This window comes from Salvia splendens, chromosome 16 (assembly GCF_004379255.2).
Source record: "Salvia splendens isolate huo1 chromosome 16, SspV2, whole genome shotgun sequence".
NCBI lineage: Eukaryota > Viridiplantae > Streptophyta > Magnoliopsida > Lamiales > Lamiaceae > Salvia > Salvia splendens.
This window is the reverse complement of record NC_056047.1, coordinates 16,074,636-16,097,758: the sequence shown is the minus strand read 5'-3', so window position 1 is coordinate 16,097,758 and position 23,123 is coordinate 16,074,636. Positions and strand designations below refer to the sequence as shown.

At 35.2% G+C, this 23,123-nt stretch overlaps 3 protein-coding genes and 1 non-coding gene across 6 annotated transcripts; all 4 read right to left on the bottom strand.

Moving 5' to 3' along the window:
* Positions 1 to 569: 569 nt before the first annotated feature.
* On the bottom strand, positions 570 to 3,264 carry LOC121769916 (UDP-glucose 4-epimerase GEPI48-like). Of its 2 annotated transcripts, XM_042166699.1 has the most exons (10): positions 3,249 to 3,264; positions 2,911 to 3,116; positions 2,364 to 2,413; positions 2,090 to 2,225; positions 1,902 to 2,003; positions 1,570 to 1,797; positions 1,378 to 1,456; positions 1,143 to 1,234; positions 965 to 1,056; positions 570 to 899 (listed from the first exon to the last, which is right to left on the bottom strand). In XM_042166699.1, the coding sequence occupies exons 2-10, from the start codon at positions 3,091 to 3,093 to the stop codon at positions 806 to 808; spliced, it is 1,056 nt and encodes a 351-aa protein (XP_042022633.1). In that variant the 5' UTR covers positions 3,094 to 3,116; positions 3,249 to 3,264; the 3' UTR covers positions 570 to 805. The 2 variants fall into 2 exon arrangements, with proteins under 2 accessions (XP_042022633.1, XP_042022632.1); XM_042166698.1 differs by lacking the exon at positions 3,249 to 3,264 and having other exon boundaries at positions 2,911 to 3,162.
* A 72-nt stretch (positions 3,265 to 3,336) lies between these two features.
* TRNAA-CGC lies at positions 3,337 to 3,409 on the bottom strand. Its single transcript has one exon. It is a non-coding gene; the product is annotated as a tRNA-Ala (tRNA).
* A 501-nt stretch (positions 3,410 to 3,910) lies between these two features.
* Positions 3,911 to 7,287, bottom strand: LOC121772702. 2 transcript variants are annotated; one of them, XM_042169898.1, is made up of 8 exons: positions 7,129 to 7,230; positions 6,861 to 7,046; positions 6,671 to 6,737; positions 6,536 to 6,594; positions 6,360 to 6,449; positions 5,977 to 6,116; positions 4,591 to 4,648; positions 3,911 to 4,244 (listed from the first exon to the last, which is right to left on the bottom strand). In XM_042169898.1, exons 3-8 carry the CDS (start codon positions 6,735 to 6,737, stop codon positions 4,053 to 4,055), a joined length of 606 nt encoding a protein of 201 aa, XP_042025832.1. In that variant the 5' UTR covers positions 6,861 to 7,046; positions 7,129 to 7,230; the 3' UTR covers positions 3,911 to 4,052. The 2 variants fall into 2 exon arrangements, with proteins under 2 accessions (XP_042025832.1, XP_042025831.1); XM_042169897.1 differs by lacking the exon at positions 6,861 to 7,046 and having other exon boundaries at positions 7,129 to 7,287.
* Positions 7,288 to 14,929: 7,642 nt separating this feature from the next.
* Positions 14,930 to 18,327, bottom strand: LOC121771139 (nucleoside diphosphate kinase 3-like). The gene is made up of 7 exons (XM_042167931.1): positions 18,261 to 18,327; positions 16,274 to 16,405; positions 16,045 to 16,082; positions 15,896 to 15,946; positions 15,521 to 15,688; positions 15,300 to 15,412; positions 14,930 to 15,191 (listed from the first exon to the last, which is right to left on the bottom strand). The coding sequence occupies exons 1-7, from the start codon at positions 18,325 to 18,327 to the stop codon at positions 15,068 to 15,070; spliced, it is 693 nt and encodes a 230-aa protein (XP_042023865.1). The 3' UTR covers positions 14,930 to 15,067.
* Positions 18,328 to 23,123: the final 4,796 nt, after the last annotated feature.

The window sequence follows — 23,123 nt, the reverse complement described above, 5'->3', positions numbered from 1 at the left end:
ACTTCCATCATTTCCTTCGATTTCTTTTCAAACCACCACAACTCCATAACTCATACCTCTGCTCATGGAGTATCTATTTTGACTTTAATTTTTTTAACTATAAAACTAATTTATAAATAACAAATGATTTCATTAAAATTTGTAAAAGATATACTTTAATTGGGTGAGGTGAGGTGAGGTGATGGTAGCTACTGGGTTCAAAATTTGAAATATAAAAATAAATTCACCCCAATATTCGTCAAGGAAAGTGTATTTTAGAAACAAATTCACATCTTGAATCCAATATTTAAATAAATCGGTAGAATGATATTGGACACAAACACATATCCAATTTTTTTCACTCAACAATATCGAGAGAGCGAAGTATACGAGGAGGATAGTGAAAAAAGAATGAAACATATGGAAATTTCAACAATGGCTTTGCTTTATTCGTCCAAGTTGTCAAAATAAAAGGATGGGTTGAATTTGTTTCTTGGTACAAACACACGAAAACTACAAATCAAGTGACCAATTTTGATTAAATTAATAATAAATTTGTGTAATAAAGTTATGAAAGTCATGCCAAGAAGTAGAAGAAAAGATGTCTTAAAGCTGAAACTACAAAGAAATAATACAAGCGACATAACCACACCTCAGTCCTCAAGGAAAAATGGACTCAATATATGAATACAATCGAGAGAGAGAGAGAGAGAAAGAAGAGTATGAAACATGGATTCCAATATCACTGGAAAACTCAACAACCATACCACATTTTTAGGAGCATGCATAACAGCTGCAAAATAGACGAAGAAGGTAGGTAGCGAAATCAATCAGTCGACGCACAAGGCTCGTAGCCATATGGGTTATTGTTCGCCCAGTTCCACTGATCTCGACACATCTCATCAATTCCATATTTTGCCCTTCAAGTAGGCCCAAATTCAGTTAGTTACTACTTACTAAATACATCAAAAGTTTGAACACATACTTCCAGTTCAACTCTTGTTCAGCCTTCTCCGTTGAAGCGTATACGACCTCTGCATCACCAGGCCGTCGACCAGCCATAACCAATGGGATTTTCTGGACAACCAGATCACAGAAACTTCATTGTGTGTTGATCCTTAATATCACTATCCTCTGATTGTACTGTCACTAGATAAACTCACCTTCCCGGATGCCTTCTCAAACGCTGTTACCATTTCCAACACGGAGGTTCCCTTGCCAGTCCCTAGATTATAAACCTCGCACCCTGTACACACTGTCATCGAGATTAATCCATAATTAATAATGACCCTAGGTGATTGATTCAACAAAACACACTAAAAGGCCAGATTTTTTTCACGAAAATGTGACCAACTGACAATACAAGGGGATAAATAATAGTATGACCAGAGCTCTTACCCACAGAAGGATCAGACAGTTTGTTCAGAGCAGCAATGTGGCCATCAGCTAAGTCTACCACATGGATATAATCGCGTATCTGGAAATTTAAAGAAAATGCAATTTCAATAAGAAGAAGGCATTTAAATCATAATGTCATGATTTGAAGCAATGAATTGGCATTGAGATCAAAACAGCAGACGAAGTTCTTACCCCAGTACCATCCTTGGTTCCATAGTCAGTTCCATAAACAGTCAGTGCAGGGCGCCTTCCAACAGCTACTTGTTGCACAAAGGGCATGAGATTGTTTGGGATTCCGCGAGGATCATCGCCAATAGCACCGCTGGGATGTGCACCAACCGGGTTGAAGTACCTCAGCAATATGATTTTCCATGTGGAGTCAGACTTATAGACGTCACGGCACATTTCTTCACCGAAAAGCTGGAAAAACAAATACAGTCAGTTGAGTTGGTTAATGAATATACCACAATTCCATTCTCAATTTTGATCTCCAAATATTGACATCACAATTGCCAAAATGCTACCTTTGTACGCCCATAAGGATTCATAGCGCAAATGGGGGATTCCTCGGTACAAGGTACAACTTTTGGCCAACCATAAACAGTTGCTGACGATGAAAATACGAGCTGAGATTTAACGACAAAGAAACCAAGTTCATACAAGAAAAAGAAAGCGATAATAAGGGAACGAAAGGGAGATTTTGCTGGACTACTTTTTTACATCCATGGCTAGCCATAACATCTAGTAGAACAATTGTCCCAATAAGGTTATTGTCATAATAAATCACGGGTTTCTGCACACTTTCTCCAACTGCTTTTAACCCCGCGAAATGAATAACAGCATCAAACCTGTATCAAGTATGCAATTTGGTTTCAACATCTCTTAACACACAGATGATAATATGGTTCTATCAATTTGGCCAGCAAACTCAGCCTAAATTCTTTGGGAGCTAAAACACTAAATCACATGATTTCAACAGGACTTACTTTTCAGAAGCAAAAAGCTCTTCAAGTGCCGGCTTATCACGAAGATCAAACTGCAATCAGGTACCAATGTATTATGTATAAAATAGGTCATTGGAATCAAAATTCAAAGTTACATCAACCATGTTAGATCAATCAAGTCTCTATCATTTTAACTCAGACAATAATAAAAATTCAATACTCTAAATTATACACATAAATATATGGATATATATGTATCAACAGCCACCTAAATATTAAAGATCAAAACAAGAAAACTTGGAAAGATGCTATCGATGAATATCTACAAATTCAAAAGTAGCAAACCAGAACTAAGTTGAGACCACATCACTCATTAAATCAGACCATCATAATCTTAGACAGCTGCAAATAACAAATAACAATTTAATCATAGTTTCTGAAGCCACAAAAATTAAATTTTTTCACCAAAACAATCATATTGATCACAAAATCCCAAATAAGATAAAATTTTTTCAGCCCCCAGAAATCAAAACCACCGAAAATGTAGAACCCAGAAAAGGGAAGAAGCGGAAGTAACAAAAAGAGAAACCTTGTGAAAGGAGAGGTTAGGGCCATGATCTTGGGCGAGTTGTGCGACTCTTTCGAGGGAAATCTGAGAGGAATTGTCCAAATTATCGACGACGACCACCTTGTACCCACCGAGAAGCAACTGCAGCGCCGTGTGGCTTCCGATGTAGCCGGCACCGCCAGTGACCAGTATACTCAACGACATCGCCAACAGAATAGTAAATCCCTCTGTGATTTTATTTCTTCAAATATAAACTTACGTAGTAGTACTCCAAATATGAGGCCTCAAATAAATTACTTAAATATAAGTGCCTCAAATAAATTACTTAAATATAAGTGCCTCAAATAAATTAAACTTACGTAGTAAATATAAGTTGCCTCAAATAAATTACTTAAATAATATAAGTGCCTCAAAAAATTATACATGCCTCAAAAAATAAAAAGGTGGTGGAGGTGCGGGGAATCGAACCCCGTGCCTCTCGCATGCGAAGCGAGCGCTCTACCATATGAGCTACACCCCCTTGATGCCTAACCAAAAGACCATTTGTATTAACTACATCTGTATCTGGAATTTTATTGATCCCTAATTAGAATGTAATTAAATAAATGCAAAAGGTCCACTTATATGTCACTGACTATAGAATAATTAGCGGAGATACATAATTTATTAATCAACGATTGCATTTATTATTACTGTATTAGTTTTTCTAAAGATATTAGCCTTTTAATTTTTTGTAAAAGTGCACATGAATCTTTTGGAGTAGGATTTACATGAACCTTCAGAAAAACGTCCAAAGTTAGGTATTAATGTCTCTATTTACAATCCACAAAAGATGTTAGATATCGAAGTATATTTTTCTTCCCCTCTATTTTTTTCTAATATGCGAAGGACTTGAAAATTCGCTTGTAAAAAGTTGCAAACATCACCTCCTTGTAAGTGCTCAATTCGTTTCTAGGCAGATAAAAACTACTCTACTATAAAAAAAAAAATTAATTCCGTATGAGAATGGCTGGTTTAGATATTTTTGGAGAAGACTGCTCTGCTTTAGTATATTTATAGTTTTATATAGCTATCCCAGTCAACGAGTAAGAGCGTTTAGCTTGACAGGGACAACAACATGCAAAGCTAACTACACTTCTCAAAAGCAATCTAAACCGGAGGAGCTACAAGTTTTGGTTATATCCTCTCGCCCACGGCACTCCGTGCTGGCTCCTTCCGTTTCTTCTTGACTCGTTATCCTGTTGTGACAAGACCCTCATTCTTTCTTGTTTCATGTTACCAAATAGCGCGTCCAAGGTCCGAGGCTTCTGTTTGGTGCCTAGAGAGGCTTGCTGTGCGGATTGTTGTAGTGGTTTCTGCACATAAATAATAACAATCGACTAATCAACATGGCTACAAACCATCAAAAACTCAGCAGAGGCTCGTTGTGTCACGTGGTTGTGGATAAGGGAGCGTATGAGCTCAAGCAATACCCAACATCATTTCCACCTTTAATATGGCTTCTACTTAAACTAACTACCATCCAATAGTTAGCATCCTAAGAACCTAACTTCATACTACATCAAAACCAACAAAAAATCTCCCGATCTTAGCCTTCTAAGGAAATCACGTAACAATGCAAAAGAAGAAAAATTAGTTATCTATAATGACTGAAAATGGAAGCATAGAATGGTGCAGTGTTAAATGAAGGGATGTCTGTACCTTCACAACAAAGCCAACTCTTGCTACAGCGTTCTTCTGGAAAGTTGAGGCCGCTGCCCTGCAAAAAGATTATATCACAGATTAAATATATATCCAAGATGCAGGTGAAAATAACACTGGCAGGGAAACAAGGCATCAAGTCAGAAAGATCCCTCAGCTTAAGTGATCAGTTAACCACGATCGAGAAGCAACATGACAAACTTGTGGATCTCCTATTTTATTCGGTACTTCATAACCAAGGAAGATATACCCGGACATATCTGAAGCTCATTATCAACTTATACACAACAAAAATTCAGTATTTGCCAAGACTTATGGAAAACAACCCCTCCTTCAGTGAGCAAGAAAAAGTCTTCCCTGGCTCATTGAAACATTAACCTTGGCCGAAACAGTAGATCAACCCCCAGACACGCCATAAGCTTCATGGGTTTCTCTCAGCCAATTATTTATGTTGAAAACCAAGAAAGCAGCAAGTATTGCTTTAGCTGGCAAAATATCACACAAAGCAAGCTGGTTGGCATCACTAGCCCCAAATATTCATTCCAACCATAGTGCCGCCTAAGTAGGTTCATGTATAAACAACCCTTTGTTAAACAAAGAAAGTAATTCACTCCTGTGGCCATCAGAAAATGGAGCAGATGCTGAATATTGTAGAATATTGTGGAACACAAGAGATGCCCAGACCATGAGCAATAACATGTCCACTTAAATTTTCCCCTAATATCATACAGGCTTGTCCAAATACCCAAAGAGACCATGAATAGCTGGGGCAATCATCTAACAAGTCAGAGTTTCAGATGATTTTGTGTCTAGAATGCCACAACTAACACAGAGATCCTCCAATAACACTTCATACACCCCCGAATAAACCATTCAACAACAACATGAATATAAATTCGTAGAAGATATTTCAAGTTGAGCCAATTTATGATATTAGTATACCATAGCAAACAGTCTATGGGGGCTTAACTCCATTTTCTCTTAACTTCCACAGGGAAATTCGTATGCTTCACTTATATCACTGCAAAGCACAATTTCTTTGGCAGTAAACAGCCAACAAAACTTAATTAACCCATCCCACATGTCATGCACCCAAACGCCAAATCCAAGGAGGTTAATTAATAAGGCATTAAGGCTGAAAAAGCCATGATATCAACGACACAAGCAAAAGTGCCCAGAAGAAGCCACCACCCAACTAAATGAAAGATAACAACCACATGCACTCTGGGAAATAGACAAGTGGAGGACATGGCATAGTCTGCCACAGGAAGAGCCATCAATTACCTGCATCAAAACAGAAAAGGAATTAACCCCATCACCATGTGCTAAAAGAATTTTTTGACAGTCCAAAATTTAGAAGCATACAGTCCAAAATCACTGGTGTACCTTGATTTATTAACATTCAATGGCCTAAACCGATTAGAAGCTTTATTGCGAATAGGAGCAACAGAAGCCTTTTTAGCAGCCTCAGTTGCCAAAGGGAACTGATTTCCTTGAAAGTTTGACCTCCTTTTAGCAAGAGCACCCTGTCAGAAGAGAACAGAAATTATCATAGTACCAGGAAAGTTAAAGAGTATTTTTAGTGGCAGTAAACCACACCAATCCTTAAATATCAAAACTTTTGCCGGTATGTGTGTGTGTGCGTGTGTGTGTGTGGGCAGGGGGAGTGCACAATTCTTAACACTTGTAGATGTTACCATATCAAACACACAAGACATAGATACATATCTATCATACCACAAGTAGATTCTGATGGTTATTAAGCATACCTGTCTGAGGGAAGTTCTTGTGTCCATAAACCTTTTGACTTTCAAACCTTTATCTTGGGAAGCATTGTTGAATGATTTCTGACCCTTATTCTGTAGTTATCGAAACCATTTAGTATTTCAGAAAAGATAAAAGAGAATATATGTCTCAAATAGAAGAGTCGAAGGATGGGCCTTACAGAGACTCTTTGTTTGTTCGGCTTCATACCACGAGTCTTCGACATTTTGATGATGTCATCTGAAATTGAATGGAACAAAATCTTAAGCAAATGCAACAATGAAACTGTAGACCATCATATTACTAAAATGCGTACCCAAAGACATATCCACTTTCTTCTCTGTAAGAGCGATTGCCTCACTAGTTAGGGGCTTAGCTGCCATCTGTGTTTGGGGAGAAAGGTCATGCATATTAAACACGGGAGATAATCCCAAAACATAGGTAGGAACAGCAACAATGTCTATCGATAAATCAAATTATACAAAAAAATTTCAGCTCGCACATACTTCTATTTTTTAATTTCTATGTTCGAAGATTCATAATATCACAATCGGCAAACGGTCTGAACTCTGAAAGACCTAATTCCGCATCATAAAACGATATCGCAATCCGATACTAAGCTTGCATCTTTGCATCAATAAATTAACCAGAATCGTGCGATTCCAAATATGGTCGTGGATTAGTAGAACACACTATACAAAAAACAAAACCGAATATAAAACCATTACGATTAATCCCGACGCAGATTGTTTACTGTAAGCAAAAATACGTTACCTGATGAAGTAAATTGTGGAGAAAAGCTGAATTAGGGTTTGAGCAGAAGCTAAACAACGACGAAGTAATCAATCGTGACAGCACACAATGAGATATAAAAGGAAAAAAAAAAAGCAAATTTACGAATATGTGTAATATGTGGACTTTGAATTTCCTTTTATATTTTGAGACATGGAAAATCTAAATCTCAATATATAGAGACGCTTTCAATATAACTAGTAATACACCAGTGCTATGCACGGACTAAGATATTTCCAAAACATTAATTGTTAGTTTCTATATGATTGAAACAAAACTATAAACAATATTATTATTCGAAAAATATAAACAAAAGATCATAGCATATAATAACAATGAACAAAATGAGTAATAAAATTTTAAGTTATATGAAGGTAAAAATATTTACAAATCTATATTGGAACATAATATTCAAACATTAAATTATAGATAGAACTTTCAACATCATCCTTGAAAACTAAAATCCTTATCAATTCTAAAACCTTTTGTATGACAACCAAGAATGCTGCAAAACCACCACAGGCAGCATATGTTGTTTTTCGGCCCACCTAATCGTTGCATATAATAACCGTGAGACTAAAAAATAAAGCAAATTTACATCATACAAAACAAAAAAAATCTAAAGAATGTATAATTACCACTTCTCCTAATGAGATTTAAGATATTGTTTATCAAAAGCTATAATTTAAGATTGCACTGGTGAGACACTTCCTAGTGGAGCTTCGTTTCATTGCAATATAGTGACCCTATACACTAAAAACTTAAACCTTGAAACTTAAATCCTAAATCCTTAACTTTAAAATATACTCATCATGACCAACAAATGAACCAAATATCAATAAAATTCTCACTCTATCCTAGTTCAATTTTACTTTGTTGATCACTTATTCAATTTTGGGGGTTTTAGGTCTGTATTCGATATCTTACACTGGGTCGGGCTACGTGATAATCCTTATTGATAGTAGATGTTTTTTTACCTGAATCATGGCTATAAACCTGTTTATGTGCTCATATCAAGAAAGTGCATTACAATAGGGCTATGTGAACGGTAAACAAAAAAAATCTTGTTTGCATTCATCCAAGCATCCATTCACCCAATGATATTATTTATTGAAGTCGAAGTAGTGTTTTGTTGAAGCTAGACTTGTATTCTATCTAATCAAATAATTGTGTTTCACAAGTGCATGGAATGTAATAGAAGGAATGCAATACTATACGAAGGCTCAAATAACTTATTATATTAGATATTTTATTACTTTTGAATTATACATAATTTAACATTAGTATAGTTGTTATTTATAATATTAAACCAAACAAATAATTAATTTAAATAATAACTTTACTAATTTTTAAGTGAATCACAACTAATTTATAAATAATAGAAATTGTCAAACATGAATAATAGTGTATTGTTTAAAAAATAAAAAACTAAAACAAATTTGAATTTCTTAATTATAGTGTTTTGTTATAACTAATTTGTTTTATATTTAAAATTAAATGTAACTAAGGAAACTTAAAGTACAAATCTCTAAGTTGAAATCTCTAATTACAAAACTACAGGCAATCCTCTAATTGTTATATTGATCAAGATTAATATTGACCATTCAAAAAGTGTACGAAATCTCCATTAACATTAATGATGGAGAATTGTTGGTTGATTAGCAATTTAGCATAGATTATGATCAAATAATACATGCCCCTTATATCTAGGCCTAAAAATTGCTTCCAATATTGCATATATAAATTGTTATTTTTAAAAAATAAAATATCCCTATAATATAGCCTCAAAAGACGACTCTACCATTACATATATTTCCAAGAAGGAATCTATTCATATAATCCGTCACTAATTATACAATTATACATATTTATAATTCTAACGCATTTGTGCATATGTGAACATTCGATAACTTTATCAGCCGATATAACCTAACAAAAAAGCTTTCATTCTCATCTTCTTCGCCAAATATTTATGTGGCTTTTTTTCTGGACAACAAACATCTTTCTACACAAGCTTTACTCGTTGACCAGCTAAATTAGGTACTTGTCTCCATTTCTCTATTCCACAAACAAAGAAGCAATAGTGTAAATGAAATTTGCAACATTAGAAAAAACATACTCATTTGAGCTTAGTGCTATAGTTCAACATAATAAACATAGATATTATACAAAAATAGCAAAAAAAAGGAATTGGATACATTTTGTAAAATGGTTGGAGCTAATTCAATCTTCAAGTTGCCCTAGCAAGAATGAATTTCCATCAATTCTTCAAGTTTCTTAGCTGGGTAGAACTCAATTATTTTAGTAGAACAAAGTCGAATCAACTGAAATTAAACACATCACAGCATCCATTTCACAAATTAAATAGACCATGACAGCGTAATTATGAAATATGAGAATTCCAAATCACAATAATTAAAATAGATCTTGTCAACCATGTCACTGCAAAGAAACTATTTTAATACTATAAAAAATAGAAACTATTTTTTCTCAGTTAACTAGTATGGACCCGTGCTTGGGGAAAGGTTGGCTGACTCGTTCCTTCCCATCCCGACAACGAAGCGCAGCTCGGTGGTAAGACGCTTCACCTCCGACTGTTAGGCCGGGGGTCCGAGTCACTTCGGGGGTAGATGGGGAACCATCATCGATCCTCTTTAAAAAATGAGGACAAAAAAGGTGCCAAGGCGACGACCATTTCACAAATGAAATCTATCAATCGTGAAATCTATCAATATTCATTACCTTTGACAATAAGAAAATAACATGAAGAACAACAATGAAATTTACAGAATAAATACATTATTTATTTCACTTATTTTATTTCATTCATTGTAAATTTTTAAATTGTAAATTAATTGAATGAAATGAGAATAAAATCACAAACACATATTTATTAGATAATTAAAATCATGAAAGTAAATAATTTTGAATTAAATCAAATTTGACTGAAGCACTTTTACATATTCATACAATAGAATTGTCTATGGCTTAAACGCTAAATGCTGGAAAATGTTCATTGAATCCCAACCTCCTGCAAGGAAAAAAAAATTAACACTAAGTTTTAGATAAATTATTAAAAAACCTAATAAGATAAGAAATGACAAACTCATACCATGGGATCATGGAAAACCCATTCCAATCGAACAACATTTGCTTGATCTCTATACTTAGTCATTTCAAAAATACAAACATTCCAAACTTTGATGACTGATGAAGTTCTGCTAGACTGGAGATTATTGAGGGGTGAATTTGGGGTGATTTTCATGGTTGTAGTGTCCTTTCTCTGGAAAAATCGCATTATTAGGAACATATTAATCACACGAAGAGTGCTCAAAATAAATTAATATAAATACACTTCTATTGGTAAGCAGTAAGAACCATGTTGAAAATAAATTATTTTTCTTGCACAAAATTCATTGATGCAACTAAGGAAGACAATGAGGAAGTGAATTATAAGCTAGAAATGATGTCAAACATATCTTCAAATAGATGCACTTTTGTGTATTTTGCTACAGATAGCTTTACCACTAATGATTTTTTGAGTCAGAATTTAGTCTCATATTTATAGAACCCAAAAAGTCTTGTATAACCATTAGCCATTATTAATTTATAATGGTCTGATTCATTGGTGGAAATAGGAAAGGCAGCCACGTTTATAAAACGTCAATTTCATTTACTTTCTAATTAATCAGTTAATCCACATTGACCGTGTCCACCTTATTATTTTTGCTCTATTCCTTTTCTCCCATAACCTAAATGATTTCATGGAGCCTTTTGGCTTTTCATTTATTCCTACTGACGAAATGTGTTATAAGGATGTTTAAATTACATCTATATGTGAAATTAATTGACTGTCGTTAAAGACGAAGAAATTAATTGCTAAAAATTAGTTTTAATTGAATTGTAATTTTTTAAGTAAAATGGCATTCATGTAAATATCTCCAAAACTTTCCTTTTAGATATGTATAGATTATTATAACATATTAAGTGCAGTATTTGTTTATGTCGAACATATTACTATATTGATTTCTCTTATCGTCGTCGCTCCAAGTTGACAAAATATATAATTGAATATTAACTTTAAAATCTGTTCCTGTAATATTGCAATCAATCAAGATTTTGACGCTGACTTAGCATGATAACTTACTTATGTTATCATACGTAACCAATTTCGGTGTTGACATAGCTTGACGATTTATTTATGTGGCACTATTAGACGTTAACCAAAACAACCACATATTATAGGAAGCGAAATGATTAACAAATTAATTTAATTAATTTAGTTTAATACATCATTGTTTTGCTACTTAAAATATGACATTTTGATTGGCATACTGTAGTGTCATATAAAAAAAATATTAAATTATGGCAATGTCGAGATGTTGTTGCAAAATCAAAACAAAACAATTTACAAAATTTAAAGTTGATAACAAAAAAACTGAATTCACAAAAAAATAGTAGTAGTATGTGATGGTTGTAATTAGAATAGTGTAGCACCCCGGAAAATTGTAACTTTTTTTTTAATTTTTATTTGATGGCTTATTTTTTTTAATTAATGTAGATGTTGAATGAGAATTTCTTTTGTGGAAATTGAGTCTCTATGTGTTTGACTTAATTATGTGAAATTAGTTGTTGTGAGTTATGTGATTTAATGTGATTAAGCTTCCAATGTGTGAATTAACTTAAATGGGATAATGCATAATCATTCTAGCCATTTTATTTGAAATTTTCGGCCCTCCTATTTATTGGAAATAATACTTTCTATCTTGGATTTAATTAATTGCTTTGGGATATTTATCCAAATTAAATCCAAGCCAAATTGTCCCTATGTTATTCTACATGATTTTCGACCCCTTGTCCATCACTTGAAATTTTCGACTTCTCCTAGTAATTAGGAGAAGGAATTATTTTGTGGATTTAATTGGTATCTTGTTTGTCTTCTTCCTTGAATTAAAATCCAATTAAATCTTACCATATCTTGCCAAATCTCTCCATATCCTATTTTAATTAGGATTTGACTCTTTCCTTCTTTGAGACTCATTATTTTTGCCCCTTATGCCTATTAATTACTTGTGTGATTAATTTATTTGTTACCTATTTTGTGGGAGTCTTTTCCTACAAGAAATTACCAAATTTAAATCCTATTCCTATTTGATTTGAGGATTTAAGTCTTTTTCCTTAATTTTTCCCATTGTACACGCCCCTTTTTATTTCCCCACTTGGAGATGCTTGAATTATTTTGTTACCTTATTTATGAGATACTCAATATCTTTTTACCTATTTTGTGAGTATCTTTCTCTCCAAGTAAATACCAAATAAATATCTATTCTAATTAAATAGCAATTTTTGAAAATTACTCCCCCACATACTACACGCCTATTTTGCTAAAATTGTGGGATTTATTCATTGACCTCTATATTATTCTCCCACAATTTAATTATTTTATTTAAGTGTGGAATTAATCCTTGAGTATAAAAAAAAAAGAAAAGCCCTAACCCTAATCTTCATAATACACGCCTCTTTTCCTCCCTCTCCCCCACACGTTTTTCCCTCTCTTCCTCTCCTTCTCCACCAATCCTTCACCAATTCCTTGTTCTTGCATCATTGTGGAGTTGGAAATTCAAGATTCATCGAAGAATCGCATCATTCGTCATTCCTACCGATTGTTTTTCAAGAGAAAGGTATACTTTGATTCATCTTTCTCCTTCTTACCATTGAATCCATGTTTCTTGATCCCCTCATGCATATAGTGAGTGTAGAAATCGTAGTTCTAAAAATTAATCGGTTGGGAAGGATGTTTGCATGAGAAAGTGCGTGTATGTATGTGTGTGTGTGAGTTTGCGGATGATTCATTGGTGAATGCTATGTGTAAATAGGAGAACATGGTTGTGATGTCGTTTTTGAAGCGGGAATATGTGTTGAAAGCATGAATATGTATGTGTGGATAAATGATAGACAAACCCTAGTTTGTAAATGTTGAGCATGAAAACTGTGGTGTTCGGACAGTAGGTTACGACGAGTGTTCGGCCAACCAAACGGTCTTATTTTGGCACGAATTTTTAACTGAGTGAAATTTTAAGTGTCTTCTGTGTTGTGTCAAAATTTCAGCCTCTTTTGACGAAAGATGAATTTTTAACGAATTTTTCAATTGAACTGCGCAGTCCTATCAGAATTTGTATTCTCATCCAGTGAGTTTCGTTTTTATTTTTGACCGACCTAAAGATGTGATTTTGGTGTGGATTTTTAACTGGATGAACCTTGATGTGTCTACTGTGTGGTGACTACATTTTAGCTTCAAATGATATCGGATGGATTTTTAATGATTTTTACAAAACGACTGCGCTGTTCTGCCAGATTCATGTCTTGATTGAAATAGTCTTGTTGACAAGTTTTGAATGAAATACATGATACATGTGTGAGCAAGAACTTATCCTATGATGTGATTATGTGTTGCATGTTGATGTATGCCAAAGGGTTCGTTTCGTTTATGATGGTGAACGTTGGGATGGGCAATATGAGAAAACGATGAAAGGAACGATAGGGCATGCATGAGTAATGTGTTCATAGAAAACTAATTGTGTTGTATTATGTGGTTATGATGTTGATAAGGGTTGTTGTGTGTACGTGGGTACGAAGAGCAAGGATTTCAATAAAGTTGTGAACCGTGTTTGTAAGTAATCGAGGTGGGCTTTCTTTTACTAAACTCCTTTTACGTTTCAAAATTGTGATATTGGAGTTATAAGGGTGGTTTAAAGTGTTATGTCATGTCATGATTGTTTTGATGTTGAGATTGTTGCATGATGCATAGTTCGTTTGAGCTTGCTCCGTTAGGCTATAGGGCTATGTGTGATGTTGAGATTGTTGCCTGATGCCTAGTTCGTTTGAGCTTGCTCCGTTAGGCTATAGGTCTATGTGTGAAACGAATTCGGGTCTGAGTAGGGCCGCAAACCCTATCAGGCTGTGTACACAGGTGGGATCGGGAGCCGTCCTTGCTAGTCGGCCGGTCTCGTGGGCGAATAGTGTGGCCACACTTTCGTCGCACTATGGTAAGAGGATGTGATTGTTTGATTGATGAGAAAGCGGAGAGATTGTTTTGACTGGCCAGTCTACGAAAATGTTTTGTGATACTCGATGATATTCTTTTCTAAAATGTTAAAACTCGAGTTCACTATGGTATGGATGTCATAACTTTTATCAAATATTTTGGCGTGTGTCCACTGAGTATATCAAGTACTCAGCCCTGCATATGTTTTCCCTATGTGTAGGTTGAGCGGTGATGTTGCGGCAGATGTTGAGTCGAGCCTTAAGAAATTCCGGATGCGTCGTGTCTTCATACATAGGCGTCTCCCTATGACTCTCTAGACACCTTTATTCCGCTGCCTTGTTTCGAATCGTTCTTGATAAAGTCTTTCGTTTTGCTTCACACTACTTTATGACATTAATTACCTTGAGATATTAACCCGCTGCTTAATTGTTTAATCAATTAAAACTTTTCTTTTGAAGCCTTGTTTAAGATGTTGTCTTTCGTTGTTTTCCCCTTCTTCTTCCCCGCTCCTTAGTCCCTTCCCTAGTCATGATTTCCCCGTCTTTACTATCCTTAGTAAGGGCGGTCGTGACAAATAGATAAAGAGGGTCATAAGTACACATGATGCTAGAATTGCGACATATCGAAGCCAATTATTGATGCTAGAATTGCGACATATCGAAGCCAAAATAATTGCAATGATTTGAATTCGAAACAATACATCTAAATTTCGATTATTTTATAAATGAACCAATCTCAACTTGTAAAATTGCTAATATAAGAAGACAAGTGCGGCAAAATTTGATCAAGTAGATTCACATCATTCCTTTTGCTTCCCCACTCTTTATTCGAGCAAGGCAGGCTATTTATTTTGAACAAACACCAAAAGCTCTGAAATCAGTTAACGCCGTATATCCATTTCTCCGCGTTGCTCGTGTAGTTAACCAGCTCCTCAGGTTTGAACCACAGCTTGATTTCATCCTTGGCGGTTTCAGGGCCGTCGCTGCCATGGATAATGTTTCTGCATCATGCAAGTAAGGTTGTGTTAACTAGGCCGGAAAAGTTGGAGAAAATGATGAACATATCACGGTTTAATCTTCAGATATAGTAGCAATCAAAATGTATTTACCTTCCCACTACAACAGCCAAATCTGCTCTGATTGTACCGGGTTCAGAATTCTGAGGATCGGTTGCACCTATGAGCTTGCGGCCGTATCTGATCACCCCTTCGCCTTCCCAAACCTGGATGGGTACATACATAGGTGACATGTAATGAATTTTTCTAGAAATGTTTGATTAGAGCAAAAAAAAAAAAAAATAGGGGTGGAAGGAATAATCATTGTTACTTACCATGGCAAGAACTGGTCCGGAGCTTAAGAAGTTGCACAGCCCATTGAAGAAAGGCCTATCCTTGAGATCATGATAATGCCTCTGAGCAAAGTCCTTTGGAGGAACAATAATCTTGATTCCTACAAGTTTGAAACCTTTTCGTTCGAACCGGGAGACAATCTCAGAGATCTAACACCAAAAGGGACTTCATCAGAGTGAATGCAAATTTGCAGCATATCACACTCTAAGGTATACATGAGTTTGACAGCCAAAAAGTGTTGAAAGGGTTCAGCCAAAGAATGCAAAAAACCTGATCAAACTGAATCATGTTTTGAAAGTTGAATTGAATAGGCATTTAACAAGGAATGATGAGAAAGAATCAAGAAAGTAGGATACCAGTCCTCGCTGCACCCCATCTGGTTTTATGGCAATAAACGTCCTCTCCATCTTCAAATGAAGTATATACAATGCAGCATCAGTTAGAAGGACATAATGAACAGAAGTTAAGCATGCACAACGAGATGATTCATCGATGAAATAAATACCTGAGCAGCATGTGCTTCCTGCTCCTGAAGCATGAAGGCTGTCAAAACAGGACAAGTGAGAATTTAATGTCAAAGAAGCTCAAATCTAATGCCTTTTCAGCATATTAAGTTTATTTACATATATACTTGTCACACACTGGAATTGGTGTGAAGATGTCAAAGGTGGTATAGAAAGTAAGAGCTCAAACAGATATGCTACCAATAAAAGGAGGTACGAAAGTTGATTAACCTGCAGCAGGCAGAGCAAGGACTCCAGATATCCAACCTCTATATGCATTTCCCGACTCCGATAAACTATATGAAGCTAAAGATGACATTCTTCTTCTGCATGAAACTACAGCAGCTGCAGCTGCTTTTCCTCCTGAGAAAAAATAATTTTTTTAGCTTCATTTTCTAATAATGGTACTCCACTTAGTTTAGCATACTCCATTAATTTATTTCTAAATCTGCAGATAGAAGTCAATTTGGTTGCATAAAATGTTCCCAGATTCCTAAAAGTTCCATATGAAGAAAACTTGTCATGGATTCCAAGTTATGGACTATTCAATATTTGTTGATTGATTTTTCTGGTAATTTTCACCAGGCTGTGGATCTAAAAGGCGATTAGGTTAAATATGGAAGATCGATTCGAGATCTTTGTTTAAGCGATTTGACTTAGATATGCAATATTTGATACTTTCCAAATGCATGGTTTTGATAAATGTATACTACTACTACTACTAACACTGGCGGATCCAGGAATTCATATTCGTGGGGTCGGATCAAACAAGACAATAATATAATATTTAAATATTATTTTATTAATAAAAATATTAAATTTTAAATAAAACTATGTTATATTGTACACGAAAGTTGACTCCAACAAAATGACTTGAAATTATTTCAGTTTGAATAGATTTAACAAAATTACTAATAGTCGAGATATATTCAATCTTTTCATATATCACTTATTAATGTGGTCTATAGGATAAATATTACTACTTCCTACGTCCCCTAAAAATATAACTTTTTATATTAAGAATTTTTAACACACTTTTCTTTTTATCTTTTCTTACTTTATCAATTTTGCATTAAGACTATCATGTCGTTTCAAAAGTTTCTATTTTTAGGAGACGGAGGGAGTATAATAAAATGAATAATCAAAAGCAAAAGTAATTAAATTAGAGAAAAAAAATTATGAATAAGAGAACAAAATATGGAATACGGATTATAATAATTATTGATTAGTCCACAACGGTGGTGTTTGGTTTCCAAGATAAAATAGTACCAAGATATAATATAGGATCGAGTTGTGAGATAATTTTAGTCATATGGGGTTAGCTAAGACTAATTATTCCATGATTATTCATCCAGGATTGAGTTGTGAGATTGAATCTCTTGAACCAAACACACTAAATTTAATCCCGAATACAATCTTGCAAACCGAAACCCCAAAGTGAAAAGAATGAAAATAATAATAGTCTCATTATAGAAAAGTGAGTTAAAGGTTATCAATATTAGTGTTGAAGCTTGAAACTTATACACGGTTTTTGTTCAACTTCAATTATTATGAAACCTTGAATTAATGTTGGAATTTCTGTTAAAATACAAGGTGAAAAATGGGTTAGGCTATAACTTAATCACTAATAAAATAAGATGATCCAGTTTATAAAGCCCAACTAATAGAAAATTAATAGGAAATTAAACTCCAGTTCACATCAAGAAGCAGGCCGTCGTCGGATGGGTGTTGAGGATGGGGTCGAAGGTGTGGAGACTATGGGGTCGGCGGGCGATGGAGGGCGTCTCCCGGCGATTCTCCACGGCTGGCGGTGGGGTCGGCCGACCCCGCCTAGATCCGCTACTATATACTAGAACTAGATAATTATTGTTTCATCACTGTAAGCGAAATTGTGTGCATGGTATTAGTATTATTTTTATCAGTAACTTTTCAGGAGAAACATCTTGTGGCATATTTCACTTCATCTACCAAATATGGTGCATGTAATTAGGAAAAATGAATATTCAGAGTATAACAAAATGGAAATTTGACATAGAGTCATTAGACATACAAACACGAGCATACAATATATAGTACTTCAAAATTTCAAATGCAGAAAACGAAATTCATTTTGATCATGAACAAGCTCCATTGCGTAAAATAATTCAAAACTAGAAATCAAAATTAAGATGCTAGATAGGCATTAAAAAAACATATCAAATCAAAATTTGAATATAACCTGAAAAGGAAGGAGAGGTGCGCTTCAAAGCAGCAGATAGGAGCGATCTGTAAATCTGAGACCTCATTTTTGGAGAAGAACAATGATTTAACAATCTACAGCAAAGTGAGAGTTTATATGAGTAGAGACAAAGGATTTGTTACACACTTTGGAAACGCAAAAAAAGGCTTTAATAACGGCAAGAATTGACTGATTAATTTGTTTCAGATTCATAATAGCTTTGTGATTTCAATTTTAGACAAATGAATTTGGAATATGATTTAATTTATCACATACTTTTCATTAATTATGTGGTCTCTTCGTCGATGCTCCGGTAGTTTAGTTTCGGCAAAACACATGTCAAGGTTTTGTATTGATTTATTTGATTCATTTTATTTCATTACATTTTCCTTCAAATTTTTGGGTTAATAGGTACATAGTATTTTAATTTAATTTGGTCGGATATTTGTTTAATAGACTTTATAATTTAATTTACTTTTCTTGAGTTAGTTAAATTTATTTATTTCTTTACTTTCCTCCTATTCAATTTTAAATTTATTGACTCAAGAATTTCCAAGTTTATTGATAGTCATCTTTATTTTTTTTTAATCAATTTATTGAGACTTTTATCCGATTTATCAAACGATCTTTCACAATTGTTTATGGCGCCATTCACCCAACTTCGTGACTTATCAACGGTTCCTTCATGCCTGTTATGGCGTCATTCATCCACAATTATCCAGTTTTCCAATGCATTCTCCGTTGATCCTTCGTTAGTGATATTGTTGTTTAGAAACTAGGCCTACCTCTAGTGGAGCATGCTGAACAAACATCCCATGAAAGAAATCGTGTGATTATTGATAAAAAAAAAGTGATAGTACCTATTCGTCTTGGTACGTACGAAGAAGATGTGTTGTGTGTTGTTTTTCCTTTACACATATTCTATTTGATGAAAAATGGAAGGTGGATCACAAATTGAAACTTTGAAACTTGATAAATTCTGAGAAAAATACTCTTTGATGTTTGACCAAAAAAAGTTTTTCTTGCCCCTCTCCCATCTCAAAAAGTACGTAAAGACCAAAAGTATATGCAAAATTAACGCAAAGAAAGGCGACAAATGGAGACAGAGACCCAAGTCGCAAAAGATTGGGAAACGAAGAATAAATGAGGGGCTTCTTGGTATGATGAGATGGAAGGAGGAGGGAATGGAACGGAGATGGAGATGGAGATGGAGATGGAGATGGATAATTCCATTCCGTGTGTGAAAATGGTACTAAATAATGGTGAAAATGAGAAACTATTTTCAATAAGTACTCATACTTATAAATCTTTACTAGTACTCAGTAAGTGGAAAAAAATTTGCTCTTGTTTTAATTAATTAGTGAGAATGATGCTAAATAATGGTGAAAATGAGAAATTATTTTCATCCATTTAATCGCAAATATTTACAGTAAATGGATCTCTTTACTTGATAGATTAGAGCACCCACAAGCGTGCTCTTGCCAACGAGCACGGTTGTGGGCCCGGTCCCACTTTTTCTGCCTGCTCTTAGGCAAGAGCACAATACCCACAACTGTGCTCTTCTGCAAGGACGAACACAAGGGTCTCACCATTCTATTATTCAATTTAAATAAAAACATTTCCATAATATTAAAATTCATTAAAAAAAATCAAAATAATATTACAAATTACAAATAAATAAAAAGACATAATTAAAATCCTAAAAAATAAAAATTACATGACTAAAATCCTAAAAATTAAAAATTACATAATTAAAATACTAAAAATTAAAAATTACATAATTAAAGCTAAAAATATCCCCGTGGAAGACTATTCATTCGGCGGCACTACCCCCAATTATTTTTGGGGCCCCAATACCATGGCCTCGTGCGATCGAAATTGCGCGGGGGTCATAGTTGACCTATCGGCCATATTGAGTTGGGCCAAAATCCCCCACAACGAGTTGGTGGGGGTGGAGGTGGCGCATAGGGCACGGGAACGGGAGCAGGTTCGGGAGCATCGCCGGATGGAGTCGCGGCGCGACGGCGGTTGGCTGCCGCCTTCTTCCTTCCTTGCGGTCGGCGTTGGGAACCGCTCGGGCCGGCGTCGGGGCTACCCAAGTTAGCTCCGGCGAGTTGGCTAACCACGTCTTCGGAGCCGGCGTCGGATAGGGATACCGACCTTGACCGTTTGGAGGAGCCGCTAGAGGAGGATGTTACACCTCCCCTATACTTCGGATGCGACCGCGTCTCCTGCCAAATGTTGAGGTTCTTGAACGGCTTGTAGTTCATGGATTGGTAGGTGTTCATCGCGGCAGTGATGACGTCGACCTCGCTCCGGCCGCTCCCCGCTGACCGCTCTTCCTGGAGGTAATACCCCTTGAACTTTTAGATTTCTTTGTTGGCTCGGTAGATGGCTTTGCGCACCATACTCTCGTTGCGCTCGATTGTTCCTGCCGGCCGGTTTTCATTGTACTGGGGACAGATGCGCCACCAATAGTGATCGCCGGATTGGTTCGTGCCAACCTCCGGATCTTCAGAGATTGACAAAAACGTCTTGAACAATTGCTCCATCTCCGCCGGAGTGTACGGTGTGCGGACACCGCGAGTAGGAGGAGTCGGAGTTTGGAAGGGGGCGGTCGACCTCGCTCTAGGCTCGGGTGTCCACCCGTATAGCCATTTGGGTGCATCTTGGTCGTCGATCGGGTAAGGCCGGTAGCCACCCGGAACTCTCGAACTTTGGGTTTGAGGAGGGGCCGAAAATTCTGTTTCCGGACTAGGAAACGGTTGTGAACCGAACCAATCGGGGTTCCAACCGTGGGAGCCCGTGGGGTGATCGTCGTCGCCGGACATTGTTATGTTGTAGGAATGGAAGAAAGATTGAGAATGGAGATGAGAGAATGTAGATGAGAATGGAAATGAGAGAATGTAGATGAGAATTGTGTAGTGTGGTGTGAATTTTTTAGTGTGAAAGTGGGGGTATTTATAGATGAAAATGTGTTTTTTTTGGGGGGGGGAATGAAAGTGGGTAGAAAACGGATATAATTTTTTTGGGAAGTAGGAAAATATTTTTTTTTATTTTTAATCGGTTTTTTAATTAAAAACTGATTTTTTTAAAAAAATATTCAAATGCAACGGCTATATCGTTTCCAATCAGCGCCGGCCACGTCACCTGCTCGCTGACACGGACGTGCTCGATGCATCGAGCAGCGCCGTGCCAGCGGCGGACAGCGTCTCCGTGCCGCTGGCACGAACGGACGGACGCCGTCCTGCTCACCGTTGCAGATGTTCTTAACAATACACGTATTTGAATATCATTAGAGGCGGACATGTTATTTTTATTCTTTATTCAAAGTTGTTTTCATTAAATTTTATGTATTTGTTTTTTGTGCTTATTCGTCATTATCATTTCTCACTAAAAAATTAAATTGCTACTGATTTTCTATAAATCATTTATATATTTACACGCATACTGAGCATTTTCCGTAGCTCGTAATATGTTGAACCAAATTAAACGATTGATCTTTATATATACAAACGATGATTGTTATAAAAATATGCACAAAATTAGAACTTATAAAATCTATATCTATAAATATGTGTGGCCATATGTTTTGTTGATAAAAAATTTGGTTTATCAAAATAAATGTCGACTCCAAGTTGCACTACAAGTGTGCAGGTTTTGACGTGGACGTATGCTATAAGAGATATTTAGAGATCTTCATCCTTATCCTTATTAATCACATTGCATTGATGATTTCTGGATTGTTCACACATACTGTATACTATAGATACATGTGCGATGAAATAACCCAATCACACGTACGATAGATTTGAAATATAAAAAAAAATAAGTCAGATATAAATTATGTCTACCGACAGAGACGTTGCAGTCTCTCTAAAGACCAGTGCATTCTAATTATGTGTGTGTGTGTGTGACACTACAAACTCGATAACTTGGTATTTAGTCATTCTTTTGAATTAATAAAGTGAATAAGTCAGTGCTTTGGGTGTAAAAAAAAGTAGTAAATTATTGAGCCAACTATCTGACTTATTGAGATGTCTATATATTAGAGCGGAGATAAGTCACTAAATCAGTCGGCTAATACCCTTATTAATAAAAAAATGAAATAAAATGTACTTACTCTGTCCGTAAATAGAAATCTCGTTTTTCATTTTGGTCCATCTGCGATTAGAAGTCCTGATTCATAATTATTATAAATAGTAAAGAGATTTCAGATTCCACGAACTCACTCCACTCATATATCATTTAAAACTAATATATACAAATGAGACTTTTATTCTGATAACTTTCTTCTACCCACTTTTTTTAATATTTCTTAAAATTCATGTCGTATAAAAATAAAACTTCTATTCGTGAACGGAGGAAGTATCTACATGACGTGTGTAATATCACAATTTGATCAAATATATTAATTTGTACTATATCACAATTTGATCAAATATATTAATTTAAACAAATAAAGGGTTTAAGTTAAGTATAATAATTATAACCCAAACTCCAGAGCCTTCCAACTTCCAAGAATGACATCGGTTTTATTGTTTTAAATTTTTTGAAAATCTCGAACTTTGTAGAAAGTTTAAATTAAATTTCGCATATGATCGACATGATATCGATCAAAGAGTTAATTACCCAAATGCTAACGTGGATGGAACTACTATAAATTATTGAGACGGTTAATATGAGATTGTCAAGTTTTAAATTAGTGTGTTTCCTTTTTATATAAATCTTCCGAAAAATCAAAATGGCCTCAAAATGTGACAAACAACGTCGAGCTACGGCTTTACTATTTACCATTTTTTTTAATGGTACAAACTAGAAAGTGACTTGTGTATTATTTGATGTTAAAAGCTTATAATTACA

Bases quoted from the DNA above. Each gene is read 5' to 3' on its own strand.
- LOC121772702 (XM_042169897.1), bottom strand. From the start codon at position 6,737: ATGGCAGCTAAGCCCCTAACTAGTGAGGCAATCGCTCTTACAGAGAAG. The intron at 6,595-6,670 runs GTACGCATTTTA...ATTCAATTTCAG, and splicing joins GAAAGTGGATATGTCTTTGG to ATGACATCATCAAAATGTCG. The intron at 6,450-6,535 runs GTAAGGCCCATC...CGATAACTACAG, and splicing joins CGAACAAACAAAGAGTCTCT to AATAAGGGTCAGAAATCATT.
- LOC121771139 (XM_042167931.1), bottom strand. From the start codon at position 18,327: ATGAGGTCTCAGATTTACAGATCGCTCCTATCTGCTGCTTTGAAGCGC. The intron at 15,947-16,044 runs GTATTTATTTCA...CTTCATTTGAAG, and splicing joins AGGAAGCACATGCTGCTCAG to ATGGAGAGGACGTTTATTGC. The intron at 15,192-15,299 runs GTAAATACATTT...TGCATGATGCAG, and splicing joins TTGGCTGTTGTAGTGGGAAG to AAACATTATCCATGGCAGCG.
- LOC121769916 (XM_042166699.1), bottom strand. From the start codon at position 3,093: ATGTCGTTGAGTATACTGGTCACTGGCGGTGCCGGCTACATCGGAAGC. The intron at 1,798-1,901 runs GTAGCATTTTGG...TTGTTTTTCCAG, and splicing joins ATCCTTATGGGCGTACAAAG to CTTTTCGGTGAAGAAATGTG. The intron at 1,457-1,569 runs GTAAGAACTTCG...TTAAATTTCCAG, and splicing joins GAACCAAGGATGGTACTGGG to ATACGCGATTATATCCATGT.